Consider the following 14,720-nt stretch of genomic DNA (forward strand, 5'->3'; position numbering starts at 1 on the left):
GACACTCTGCTGCTGCGCTTGCTGATTTATAAATTCTAATAACTGCCACTTACTTGTGTATACTTAATTCAATTTGTGGACCTGGAACTTAATTTTTAACTGTGCCACATGCTCGGCGCTTGAAGCGCGGTCTTGTGCGCTTTTATTTGCGCGTTTTAAAGGGAAAACTTCATTTTGGATTTGTTGCGATTAGTGGGCTTGTTAGGACATACCTGCACATAAAATTTGTCATCTGCACCGCTGTTTGGCGGCCCGTTAGCTGGACTGGGGGTTAGGCGCCATCTTGGGAGGGGAAGTGCCGGCAAGGGACGCCATCTTTGTTGGCGTTCTAGCTGTTGCTGCAGACATAGCACGATTGGGTGCTATTTAAGCCGATCAGAGCAGGCGCTCGCTCTGTTCAGGTAAGCGTCAGTGTAGGCGAGGCATTTTTTTGACACTCTGCTGCTGCGCTTGCTGATTTATAAATTCTAATAACTGCCACTTACTTGTGTATACTTAATTCAATTTGTGGACCTGGAACTTAATTTTTAACTGTGCCACATGCTCGGCGCTTGAAGCGCGGTCTTGTGCGCTTTTATTTGCGCGTTTTAAAGGGAAAACTTCATTTTGGATTTGTTGCGATTAGTGGGCTTGTTAGGACATACCTATACATAAAATTTGTTATCTGCACCGCTGTTTGGCGGCCCGTTAGCTGGACTGGGGGTTAGGCGCCATCTTGGGAGGGGGAAGTGCCGGCAAGGGACGCCATCTTTGTTGGCGTTCTAGCTGTTGCTGCAGACATAGCACGATTGGGTGCTATTTAAGCCGATCAGAGCAGGCGCTCGCTCTGTTCAGGTAAGCGTCAGTGTAGGCGAGGCATTTTTTTTACACTCTGCTGCTGCGCTTGCTGATTTATAAATTCTAATAACTGCCACTTACTTGTGTATACTTAATTCAATTTGTGGACCTGGAACTTAATTTTTAACTGTGCCACATGCTCGGCGCTTGAAGCGCGGTCTTGTGCGCTTTTATTTGCGCGTTTTAAAGGGAAAACTTCATTTTGGATTTGTTGCGATTAGTGGGCTTGTTAGGACATACCTGCACATAAAATTTGTCATCTGCACCGCTGTTTGGCGGCCCGTTAGCTGGACTGGGGGTTAGGCGCCATCTTGGGAGGGGAAGTGCCGGCAAGGGACACCATCTTTGTTGGCGTTCTAGCTGTTGCTGCAGACATAGTACGATTGGGTGCTATTTAAGCCGATCAGAGGAGGCGCTCGCTCTGTTCAGGTAAGCGTCAGTGTAGGCGAGGCATTTTTTTGACACTCTGCTGCTGCGCTTGCTGATTTATAAATTCTAATAACTGCCACTTACTTGTGTATACTTAATTCAATTTGTGGACCTGGAACTTAATTTTTAACTGTGCCACATGCTCGGCGCTTGAAGCGCGGTCTTGTGCGCTTTTATTTGCGCGTTTTAAAGGGAAAACTTCATTTTGGATTTGTTGCGATTAGTGGGCTTGTTAGGACATACCTGCACATAAAATTTGTCATCTGCACCGCTGTTTGGCGGCCCGTTAGCTGGATTGGGGGTTAGGCGCCATCTTGGGAGGGGAAGTGCCGGCAAGGGACGCCATCTTTGTTGGCGTTCTAGCTGTTGCTGCAGACATAGCACGATTGGGTGCTATTTAAACGCCCCCATGATGACGCGCAGCGGGCGCGCCATAGGCGCGCCAGAGGCGAGCCCATCTTTGCCCATCAGTGACCATCCGGGACCCGGGGCCAGAACCCCTGGCCCAAATCCGCTTTACTCTAGATGTGAACTATTGGAGCTTAACATGGGTAAGTCCCACCTTGATCAGGATTGCATACATCTGCTGGCTCGGGAGGGCCTTCTGATTACATCTAAGAGCACAAGAGCGCGGCAGCGCGACTCCAATGCTCACGCTTTAAACTATGGCCTGTTGAATACGCGCTCTTTGCAGGGCCACAAGTTGGAGGTCTTTTCACTACTGAAAGACGGGGAGCTAGATGCCCTTGCGCTTACCGAAACATGGCTGGAGGATTGTTTGGCGCCGGATTTAGTGGCGGCCTTACCAGATAACTATCTGGCACTCCATTTTAATAGGGAGGGAGCTAAGAAAGGAGGTGGAGTAGCTCTTCTCTATCAGGCCCGTCTCCGCGCCGAAAGGTTTCTATCCGAAACCCTAGGGGGCGCAGGGGTTATGGGGGTAAAGCTCAGGCGGGGGGAGGTATGTGTGGTGTTTTTGGTGGTATACCGACCGCCTTGGGCTTCGCCAGAATTCCCGGTTCTCTTTACTAGATTGGTTCAGGATTTGCGTTCGAGATATGACAAAATGATTGTTGTCGGGGACTTCAACTACCATTGGGAAAAATCCCCTAAAGAGGGGCAAGCGCTACAGATTGAGGAAGCAATTTCCTCCTTGGACTTCACTCAACAGGTGAAGGGACCGACACACGAGAAGGGACATGTGCTTGATTTAGTTTGGACCACTATGTCAGTCCAGGGTTCTACAGAGATCTTGCCATGCGCCTGGTCTGACCACTTTTTAATAAGGGGCAGAATTCTATTGAACGGCCACTTGTCCAAGCCTGGGGAAGGTTGGAAAATGGCCCGGAAGTGGAGAAACATTGATGGGGAGAAAATGGTGCATCTCCTGGAAGAGTCTCCTCCAGTAAAGGAGCAGGACGCTAATATTGATGCCCTTTGTGGACACCTTCAGCATAGACTGGGGAGAGCCATTGATTTGGTGGCACCCCTTCGTAGGATGAAGAAGGTGGAGAGAGGAGCTGGGGCTCCTTGGTATAATGACTCCTTACGGGGTATGAAACGTGAGGTGAGGAGGAAAGAACGAGCATGGCGGAAAGAGTATGACGCCACTGCCAAGAAAGAATATATTTCATCCTTAGCGACCTACAAACTAGCCATCCAATCTAGGAAGGCTGCTTTCTTTGAGGAAAGAATAGTTGCAGCTAGAAATCCACAGAAGGAAATCTTTCGGGTCCTGGCGGAGCTCAGGATAAACAAAGAGCAAAGCACTGAGTTCGCCCAGGAGGATTGCCAGAGGTTCCAGAACTTCTTTGTGAACAAGATCTCCGATATTCTGGGAGAAATTGCTGCAACTACACCCCTCGACTGTCCTCGCCCACCTGACCACAATGCCCCACCGGATATTATACCGTTAGCTGAGTTCTCCCCAATTGCAAAACAGGAACTACTTACGATTACGGACCGAGTCAAATCCGGCTCTCAGGTTGATCCATGCCCTCCTGATGTGTTCAAATTGGCACTGCCAGGTATTGAGAAAGAAGTTTTGCATCTGTTGAACACTTCCCTTCACACAGGACAGGTCCCTCTAGCTTTCAAAGAGGCTCGCCTGATTCCTCTACTAAAAAAACCTGGATCGGACACGAAGTGTTTGAAGAACTTCCGACCCATCTCCCAGTTGCCTTTTCTGGCTAAGGTGATTGAGCAGCATGTGCTGGCATTGCTCTCAGGACATCTAGAGAGCAACAACCTGCTGGAGTCCAATCAGGCAGGGTTCCCTGCCAACCATAGCACGGAATTAATCATGCTATCAATCCTGGATGAATTGAGGAGTCGAGCTGATATAAAAACACTGAGCGCCCTGGTACTACTGGATCTCTCCGCGGCCTTTGATACCCTGTGTCATGAACAACTATTGTCGCGGTTGAGGTCTTTTGGTATCAGGGGTACAGCACATGCATGGCTTACATCATTCCTACAGGGCAGGACACAAAGAGTACAGTTGGGGGACTTCCTTTCCACCTCTGCTCCCATTACTTGTGGGGTCCCACAGGGTTCTGCCCTGTCACCCCTACTCTTTAATATTTACTTGCAGCCATTAATTGCACTCCTGAATAGGATGGACTGCCTAGTATACAACTACGCCGATGACACCCAAATAATCATCCGGCTGGATGATGGCCCGGGAGCGTCTACCAGGTTGCAGGACATACTCAAAGCCACGGTTAATTGGATGTCCGAGAACTCCTTAAAAATCAACCCAGACAAGACGGAAGTGTTGCCTATCTCCATCACGGGCAACCCCTGGAGCGAGAAATTCTGGCCTGTGGAGCTGGGTGTGCCACCGGAACCGGCGACTGCAGTCAAAAGTCTGGGCCTGTACGTGGATGATAAACTCTCCATGAAAAAACAAGTCACCACAGTAGTGGGCACCTGTATAGGCCTGATGCGACAATTGAAGAAGATCTCTGCACTACTCTCATTTTTCACCTTGAGACATGTGGTCTCAGCCACAATCCTGGCTAGGCTGGACTACGGAAACTCCCTGTATATCGGCCTACCCCAGCGGCTGCTGGATAAGCTACAGGGGGTTATGAATGACGCAGCCCGGCTGATTTACAAGAAACCTAGGACTACCCACTCTTACCCTCTGATGCAGGAGCTACATTGGCTCCCGATTCGGCAGAGGGTTGTATTCAAAGGATTGTGTATCGTACATAAGGCGCTGTATGGTAATGCACCAAGATACTTGAAATCCCGCCTATCCCCATATACACCGAGCAGGACTTTGCGCTCGTCGGACGCTACCCTCTTGTCCCAATCCCGTTTTAAACTGGCCACGGTGGGGGGACGTGCTTTCTCCAACACACTCCCAGCTTTGTGGAACAAACTGGCCCCAGAACTAAGGAAGGAATGCAATCTGCTATCCTTCAGAAAAAAGTTAAAAACTGTACTGTTCAAGCAAGCATGGAGCAGCCTCTAGGCGTTGTGCTAAGATCAAGTAAATACCGAACCCCACTACGCAATCTGGACAAACAGTGCTTAGAGACCCCGGTGGTTATAACGCGCTATACAAATTAAATAAATAAAAATAAATAAATGTCATGTCACGTGACACCTTCATCCAGTTCTGGCCTTTACCTAACAACACCTTGGGAATTGAAAGCTCAGGTCGTCCGTGCAATATATTCGGGCCGTCTGGGTAACTAAACATTGCTTATGACCGAGATTGAAACTGCAAGTCCCAGAATGCAACCTCGATTCAAAAAATATGTCAAAACCTTCCTAATGGGTAAATTCCTTGCCTAAAACTCTGCCTTCTAATCATCCAGTGACCTTGCTTCACGTCCGTCTACTACATTCCCCTGGAGTACCCAGACACCATCAACTCGGCACCTCCGGGCATCCCACCATGGACCTTGGGACCTTGATTCTCGTATATTGTAAATGTAAAATGTAATTACTTGTCATTTTATCTCCCTTTGAATCCAGCAACCCCCCGCCCAAGTTTTTGTCTACTACTGCGGATTCCTGTAAAGCGCTCTGATACCCTAACGGGTCAAGTTTGCGCTCTATAAAAACTCTAAAACAAATAAATATGCACTCATCCAATGACCCAGGCATTACTCTTGAACTCATACTTGCTCTCATCAAATGACCCCGACATTTCCCTTCCACCAAACCTTCGACTCAGGCACTACTCATGCACTCATCCATTCACTCAGGCAGTACCCATAGATTCATGCTGTGCAATCAATGAGGGGAGCACAAATTGTGCACTGCATGTACCATGATGCAAATTAGAAAACTTTTCTGAGTTATGATGTAGGGTCTGGCCGTACCGTTTTCCCCGCATAAACCGTTTTTCATGACCTTCTCTACATTTATCACACTTTCCTAATGTTCCTTTTTGTAAAAATTGCAATCCACCCTATTGATTACACTTTATCTAGCCTCAGCTGGAGATTATGGCTCGAGCTAGAGAGTACGGCCCTAGCCGGAGAGTATGCTCCGGGTGCGGAGAATACGCTCTGGGTATGGAGAGTACGGTCCGGGTGCAGAAATTCCAGCCCAAGTCCGGACGTAAAGTTAGGAGTCATAAGTGCATTCATTCTCTGAATACCAAAAATTGCAAGTGCCTTCTGTAAATACCAAAAGTAGTAAATTTAGGATTTTGTCTCAGATTAGTTCAGTGAATCTGCCCCAGTATTGTTTACTACTAATTTTCATGCCTGAGAAGTGTAAAACCAGTAATTGTAATCAAACAGGTAAGCTTCTGGGCCCCTGGTTAAGAAGGGGCCGCAGATGCTTGTGCAGGACCTGGAATCATTTTGCCCATTAGCCCATCCATATTATGGATTGTAGCCCAGATGCAAACAGGCACACAAAATGAGAAACAAAAGCAATCATCCAGAATAACAGGAGAGAGATGTGGTGCAGTGGAAAGAGTGGCTCACTCCAGAACATGGGGCTCATGGTTTGATCTCCGGTGTCATCTCAGCACCCTGTGACTCTGAGAAATAGCTCACTTAATCTCCCTGACGGCCCCCAGTGCCTTGAGACCCCTAGGGGTGATTATTTTGCGCTTTATAAATACCAGATACGTATAGAATACTCCAGCATGGTTGAGTTGTGTACCAGCCTGAACTGAATGCTCCATAAAGTGCATTTGCTTCTCTCGAGTCATGTCATGTTCTTTTGGTTTCTATAGTGCACTCTGAATCACGAGGGTATCCATGTGCTGGGCAGGTATGAGATTAGTCAAGCCTAGTGCCTAATGTGGCTACTCAAAAAGCCAGGTTTTCAGCTTCTTATCGACTTCAAGAAATGAGGAGGAAGCTCAGATGTGTAACATCACATCATTTCACACTTTAGGAGTGATGTTGGAGAAGGCTCAACTGTCGGATCTGGTTTTCCAGATGTGTGCAAATATAAGTATTGTCAAACTGAGCTGTCTGGAAGGTTTGCGAAAGCAGATGGCATTGTTGAGGTATACTGGGCCTGAGTGCCTTGAAAGTTTAGGTGAAGAGTTTGAAATGTGCTCACTCGGGTATGGGTAGCGAGTGTAGATCCTTGAGGTGAAATGATTCTGGCTGCCAAGTTCTAGATGTTCTACAGACTCCGGATGAGATTCTTGTTTATCCGGAAAAGATGTTGTTCTTGTAGTCGAGGTTACTGGTGGCAAGAGCATGGGTGATAAATTTCCATTTTTTGACTGGAAGCCATTTTAAAATCTTCCTCAATATCTTCATTATGTAGAAGCATAGGGGAATGATGGCATTGATCTGTGATGTTGATTTTGCAGGGGAGGATTATTTAAAAGTTATTGGCATGAGTTATTTAGTTCTGGGGTAAGTCTAGATAATTAGGTTATGCCACCGTGTGTATATCGCCCCACATTGCATAACCCATGGCAGCCTAAATTAATTATGATCAGTCCCATTGCTAATAGATATGGTTAGGAAAAGAGTATCACCAGGGCCCCTGAATTTATGGTGTAGGGGAGGAGCACATTTTGCGGCAGAGTTAACTAAATTATGCTGCCAGAAAGGCAAATTATGTGGGGTAATGCAGCAACGTTTTGTGATAGTAACTTCATTATTTTGTCATTCTGTTCACACTTGTTAACACACTCTGGGACTAGGTTGCACCTCATAAGTTCAAGTGTAGCACACAAGTATAGCAGTAAACAACTGAAAGGTGAACAGTCAGCCTTTGCAAAGGGTCTTCAACTGAGCTGCAAAAAGTGTTGCAGTATTTTGTAGTAGCTTTTGATCCCTATAAACTAGAAATTGTTTTTTTAATCTGCAGATTATGCATCAGATGATAGATTATGTGGCACTGTATTGTGACATATTAATGTCAATGCTTTACTGTGTTAAAGAAATATACTTTCTTGAATTTTAAAGAGACTATCATATTTCACATGGCATTTATATGTTTTACATAGCAAACATTTTCAGGGCTCGGTTCAGCATGGGCTTTAAGAGCCAAGCCAAACCTTCAACTCGGCTCTTCCTGTTAATTTGTTGGCTCTCCCACCTGTACCCCAACACCCAGTGCCCATTTGTACTTTTAAAGACTGAAAACATTACAAAGTCCTAATGTTGAGATTGTGGAAGCACTGAACAGGTGCCATCTCCATGGCTTCTTCTGCCGTGACTGGGTGGGCCAAAGGGCACGTTTGAGTGGAACTGGACCCCCTGGTAGCACTGGGCCTGCTTTTATGTCCTAGCCTCTCCTAAATTGGACCCCGTTAATGAGACAAGAGTAGTGCCTCCACCCTGGCCGGGTTACCGTCAAGTGCAGGCAGCTGTGCTGTACCGGCTCACCAACCAGTGTAAAGGCACTCTAAATGAAAAATGTTATAATACGAGAACAAATAAATTCCGAGTGACAGTCACTCAGAGAGAGCCACAGTCCCTTCCAGGGACTCGTGCAGGCAGGATTCATGAGAGCCAGTTGCAGCAGAGGCACCGAAACTCTCTCAGTCCGGCAGCTGCGGTCCATTCAGTCAGCCGGGTGAGGTCCAGACTTGCGTGGTAAGCTGCACGAATTCACTCAGGAGGCTGCAGGAAGGAATTGGTTCAGCATAACACTAGCGGTGCGAGCAGCTCTGTGCTTGCCAAACGTTAAGAAAACATAACTGCCTCCTGCTCCGTGTGCGGCCCGCCTATTAGTCTTGTGGCATGCAATTGGGAAGAAATCATTAATTGCGGCACACTCTACATGACCAACAGGTGGTGAACTGAATCATGCTGCGGAGTGGCTGAGTGGAGCCAAGGAGACGCATTGCTGAGCCAGCCCCTAGGCCGCATGGACCACGTTTTGCTCAGTGCAAATTATAGCAGCATTACCGGCTTGAAAGCGGAGGGGGCTCTATAATGCGTGAGTTTGCATTTCAGTGCAGTGATGCGGACCACCACACTGAAATGCATTAGTCTAACACCTGATGCGTGGTACTTGAGAATGCGGAGCGCTCCTCTACAATGCCCATTGCCACTACCATTCTTTGATCCTCTGGCACTATTCACCCTGGTTTATGAGAGTTCAGGCAACTTACCAAACTCCAGCACTTTATTCAGGACACACTGGGATCCTTAAGAGTTAACTAACAACATTTTGCCAATCACTTGAGCCCTCGATTCATTTTTCCTGTCAACCAACTTCAGTTGTGTTCAAAAACGATAAATTGACTGTTCCACCTGTTTTACAGCCGCAAAACTAACCTTCTTAAGTCAGAGGTCTGGCCCGGGACCAGGGTTCAATTCCCGCCTCGGCGGCTCTTGGTCTCAATCTCCCCGGACCTGATAATTCTCGCCTCGGTGCCTAGTCTAATCATGGGTCCCACTCTGTGACTCTGGGCAATAGCTTGCTTAATCTCCACAACGACCTCAGCAGCGCTTGGATGCCTGGCTTCACCTTGGGGGTGCCCAGGAGTGGACATCTCACAGGAAAGCCAGGAAGGGTTCCACAGCGGTATGAATACAGCACTACGAGACCTCTGGGTAGAAGGCGCTATATAAATACAAACACATTTACATTTACATTTACATTTGGGTTCCAAAGTGTTAAAAGATGGTCAACACTAGCCGGTGAGTTTTTTGTTGCAAATTAAGCAGCAAAGACAGAGCACATTATATATAGTGGTTAGCAAGCAACATTCTGGTAAGTTCGGCGGCCAGATCATTGAGTTACTGCTTGAGCACAGGAAGCTGGTTTTACTAGGTCACTAACTAGACACAGGATAGCGATTATGTGGTGTGGGTGTGTCTTGTTCCACCTTAAGTGGATCACAACTATTTACAAACATTATTGACCTAACAAGCTCTGGATATGTTAAGTATTAAAAATTGCAGATTTAATATTTTATCCAGTGCCAATAGAGACTATTTCTCTATTAATGGACGATCTATGTGAGAATACAATAATGAAAGCATATGTATTTAATCTAATCAAATATATTTACAGGTTGAGTTTGGTCCGTTACTCGCTGTATTTCCTCTTCTCGTTTTTCAAGTGCCTGATTGAGGTCAACCATCTGCTCACGCATAGCCTGTCGCTCCTCTTCACAAGTTTGCAGTCTCATGGTAAAGTCCAATAATTTTCTCTGCAACTCCGTTAAACTTACCTATGATAAAAAAGGAAAAGAGAAAATGCCACAAAAACAAATTTTAGTAATGATAAGTGGTGTTTACTACAATTCAACATTGTGGAAAAAGCGTGAAATATTTTTTCACATTAAAGATTTCAGCATATGTTTTGGTTCTAATGACTGATACAGAACTAACTATCTTTCATTTCCTTTTTAGGTCCTGGCTAGACAGAGCATGTGCTGTCTCAAAGACACATGTTGTGATCTATCTGTGGGCTTCTAGACTGCCCATTTCCTATCATTGGTAAACTTCAGCGACGCTATCATTTTCATTGATGGCATTCATCGTGGTAGATGGGCGTCAAGCCCTCTTCTTGTGTTTGGCCCGCCCATAGCGAGTGGATCAAGTACATGTTTCCTTACACTGCTCCCAGTTTGCAGAGCTATTTTTTTTCTTTGTTTCGAAGCACTCCGTAGGAGTACTTGTGTCTTCAGGCCGCCTACCTCGTACACATACACACATACGACTAAAATGCATGAGCTTGTACATAAACAAATGCATTTCTTTAAAATTTGTTAGAACACGAACAGCAGTTATGTTTTTTTGCATGATCCAATGGTACTGGAGCACTTGTTCCATCCTCCATCTCATACTTTGTTTTTAAGCACTCTATAGGAGTACCTGGGTTTCAGGCCGTCTCCCTTATACACAGACACACATACCACTAAGATGCATGCATGTATAAATAAACAAATGCATTTCTTTCAAAAGTTGTTAAAACATGAACAATAGTTGTTTGTTTTGCCAATCCGATGGTATTGGAGAGGCCAGGGTAGTAAACTCTGCTACGGTTGCCGAGTTTGCGGAATTTGGGCCATCCACATGCCGCAGACGGACTCAGAGTTCCTGAATTCCACCTTTTTTTGCCATTCGTGCCCTTGAGTTTTGATTTGGCACTCGACCATGGGTGTCAAGAGTCTCGGGCGACTGCGAGCATATGCAAGACTTCTCGCACTGCTAGCAAGCTCCCATGAGACTTTGCGCTCAGTCGCCCGGCACCAATCTAGTGCCAATTGCAAATAGAACGGGCGAGCAGCTTGTCTGCTGGAGATGCAGCTGAGAAGCTTTTAGACTAGATTTTCGTTTCCAGGTGGCTTTTGGATTTGTTCTTTTTGTGCAAGAAGCCTTTTTGGTTTACTTTTTTTTTCAAACAGAAAGGAAGTTCCCCAGAGATTATAACTTCCTGTTCCTGTCCAGGAGGCTCCTCCCAGTGCTTTGTCCCTCTCCTTATCAATTTTTATTGGGATTTGGAGTTGGAAGGATCACTCCCCTTGTCTGCTGCATATATACAATTGGATTTAAGGACTTTATATTTGAGATTTCACAGGTAAGTTGAAAAACTTGTATATACGCATGTTGCTGGTTTGATTGGGATCATGCTGCTGGATTTATTTGTACTTTTAATCGATTTTGAAAATTCATTGTGGTTAGGGGCCTGCAGTTTCAGTAGGGGCCTAGTTATTTATTGGTATGTAATTTTTCTTCTTTTATAAAGGAAAAATGTTGCACAGTTCACTAAATGTTTTCCATTTTATTAATACATTTGCAATATTGATCTAATTCACTATGTGGTTTAGTCTGCCAATGGGACTTCCAGCCAGTAGGCCCAGTACTAACCATGAGTGCATGAAGCAACTGTTTCTGTGGTGTCTATTGAATTGAAACATCATTTAGGCAATGGATGGCATTGGAATACATTGCAAATATTTAGTGTATAGGTGGGGTAATGCCTTTGGAGAATGTGTGCTGTTATAAACATTTTTAGCCCTGATAATTTTCATTTTTGGCATTGCTGAATGAATGCTGTGTGTTACCATGCCTCCTTTTTCTGGCTAGTGTCTGGTGTGTTTGCCATAGGCCACCATTTGTCTTTGTTTGCCATGCCATGTGGCCAAGGGCCATTTTGTATAATCAGTGTCCATAGGCCTGCATTTGTTCTTTGTTTTCCATGCCTTCTTGCTTGCTGTTGTCACCATGTTGCTGGTGGCCATTTTGTGTTGGAAGCCAGTGGGCTTTTGCCATTGGCCTGCATGTCTTTCTTTGTTCTCCATGCCTTTTTGCTAGTTGTGACCATGTGGCTGGTGGCCATTTTGTGTAGGCAGCCAGTGAGCGTTTGCCATAGGTCTGCCTGTCTTCTTTGTTGTTGCCATGCCTCTTTGCTTAGTGTTGTTGATGACCATTTGGCACTGGCTATTAGATTTGTTTTCAAAATGTCAATTATTATTATTTTTTTAAATGTCCCCATTTTCCTAACATCTGGCACCAGCCCCATGTCTGCTATAGGTGTACTGAACAACAGCATTCATTGTCTAAGGAATATTCTATTGTCTCCTGCTCCTCCCTGAGTGCCACATCCCAACGTGATGCATATAAAGCAAACATTTACATCTGTATGTTGCTGCTCTTTCTGATCCTTCCTGAGTGTACACCATGAAAGTTTATGTTGGCGTGGGTTTACAATTGGATAGTTAGACTGTATTGCTAATTATTTCAAATAACTTAAGAAACAACACTAAATAATATTATTTGTTTGTACTACTAATTGAACTGAAACAATGCCACATTTCACTTATGTTCTTCTTGCTTGTTTGCTTTTAGGTGCACAAGAGAAGAGACATCACCCTCAGCACTGCCAGACAGAAGGCCTGTGAACTATGTGAAATGTGACTGACTACACAACACCGGCATCTCTTCAGCTTGTGAAGCTAAGTGCCATTGCCAACTGACAGCTTCAAGATTACCGGAATGAACGGTGCTGCCAAGAAAGTGGCCAGTGGGGAGGAGAAGAATCAGATTTCCACCACTGGTATGCTGACCACAACTTTTTTGGCAGAGTTTTGCCTGCCACACCAGCCTTTAGCAAGAAAGCGCAGCACAGCCCTCCTGCATCAACCTAGGACATGTCTGTCAGTGAGGCAGCCAATTCAATCATGTCGACACCGACGAGTAGTGATCTTGAATTGGATTTGTCCCTTTCACAAAGTAGCACACAATTGTTTCAGGAAACAGAGCAAAGTGGGCAGCAGCCACAGCCAGCAATAGTACATTTGCCTGATGTTGGAGAACAGGAGCAAGAAGTTGAACCTCCTCTTTTAGAATCATTGGCTCCCAGATCTCCAGCAAGGAAATGAAGGGTTCTACTGCACCATCTTCTCCAAGCACCATTTGTGATGATGATGATGATGATGATGATGATGGGCACATGGAGTAGACCCCGACAGAGTCCAGGAGACAACAGGAGAGACAAGGGAAACTAAAAGTTACCAAAAGACTTAGACTTATTGAAGGGGATGATGAGGAGGATGGCAACAATAAGGCAGTCCTGGTGGAAGGTGACACAGTGGAGTCTGACATTTCTATTCAACCTGCTCTAAGGTTTGTGGCACAGGTAGAACCACCACCAGCTTCCATACTTGCAAAGCACCAGCTGAGAACTGCACCAACCCCTACCTCACGAGAAGCAGAGAGGCAATTGATGACATACCCACCTACCTCTAGTTATTCAGTCATTGGCAGTGGCACAGTAAAAAAGCACTCCTCTCAAGTTTGGTACTTTTTTCAGATAGCAAAGAGGGGGTGCACATTGCAATATGTAGCATTTGCAGCACAAGTGTTCGTCGAGGTAAGCCTGATACAAATTATGGTACTGGAGGCCAAAAAACCCATATGAAAAAAACACACACAATCAAGTGAGAGGAGCACCTTAAAAAAACGTGGTGAGAAGAGCCTGGGAACACCATCTACAAGTCCAATCACAATGGAAGGTGATGAGGAAGAAGAGGGTGACATCTACACACAAAGTAACCCTGCCCCTAGCAGTGCACCACAGATTCACCCACCTCTGCGACTTCAGATAGCACAAGAGTCGGAGTGAGGTAAGTAAGACAAACGTAAGTTTAACTGAGACAAAATCCTAGTCGTAAAGTTAGGATTTTGTCTTGGTTAAACTGAAGTTTGTCTTAAGTTTAACTTAAGACCAAAACTTAAGATTGACTGAGACAAAATCCTAACTTTAGTACTCCTAAATGCCTTCTGTGAATGCCGAAAGTCATTAAGTTGGGATTTTGGCTCAGATTAATTTGGTGAATCGGGCCCAATAAAAGTGTGATAATAATATTTAATACATAATATTTCATAATATTTCATACACTGGAAATATTGTATTGTGACAATATTCTCTGTTTTTGTAGTTTTTTTCTTATTTTACAGTGGCCCCTAAAGAAGGGATTGCGGTCCCGAAATGCTTTGGGCATCAAGAACTGGATTGTTAAATATACCATTTTATATACTTTAAGAAGAACAATAAGGAACACAGAATTTTGATGTGTGATTTCAGAACAGTGAGCAAATGTGTAAATTTTGAAAAATTTAAATGAAAAACATTGGCTATAACAGAAAGTTGAGTTTGGTTATTTCAATATTGATAACATTGATTTGTAAAAATGATGATAAATTCAATTGCTGTGCACACTGATTTCAAGTGGTCAGTGACACTTGAGGTTTCAGAGTAAAATAGTCAAGGTCATGTCAGACAGGCTATTTCGGGGTCCTGTATTTGACTCATTGCATCAACCTGGTGGTGCAAGACTTTCTAAAATAACACACACACAGTCAGCAAAATACTGACCACCTACAGAAGAATCCGCACTAAATCAGCCACTCTTTTAAAGCCCGGAAGTAAGTAGTTGCTGATTATTCTGCGTAATGATATAGCACCAGTTAAAGCCCTGATGCAGGATGTACCAACACATTGGAACTCACACGTTTACATGTTGCAACGTCTGTTTGAGCATTACAAAC

The 14,720-nt window shown here is 44.9% G+C and overlaps 1 protein-coding gene across 1 annotated transcript in view; it reads right to left on the reverse strand.

Annotated features, from left to right (window-relative positions):
• Window positions 1-14,720, reverse strand: part of LOC147727391 (coiled-coil domain-containing protein 171-like) — a 1,936,181-nt gene that overhangs the window by 632,378 nt on the left and 1,289,083 nt on the right. Inside the window, exon 16 of the mRNA XM_086963620.1 lies at window positions 9,734-9,895. Coding sequence (XP_086819746.1) covers window positions 9,734-9,895 — 162 coding nt within the window. The remainder of the gene's footprint in view (window positions 1-9,733; window positions 9,896-14,720) is intronic.

Source organism: Lissotriton vulgaris, chromosome 3_1, assembly GCF_964263255.1.
Source record: "Lissotriton vulgaris chromosome 3_1, aLisVul1.2, whole genome shotgun sequence".
Classification (NCBI taxonomy): domain Eukaryota; kingdom Metazoa; phylum Chordata; class Amphibia; order Caudata; family Salamandridae; genus Lissotriton; species Lissotriton vulgaris.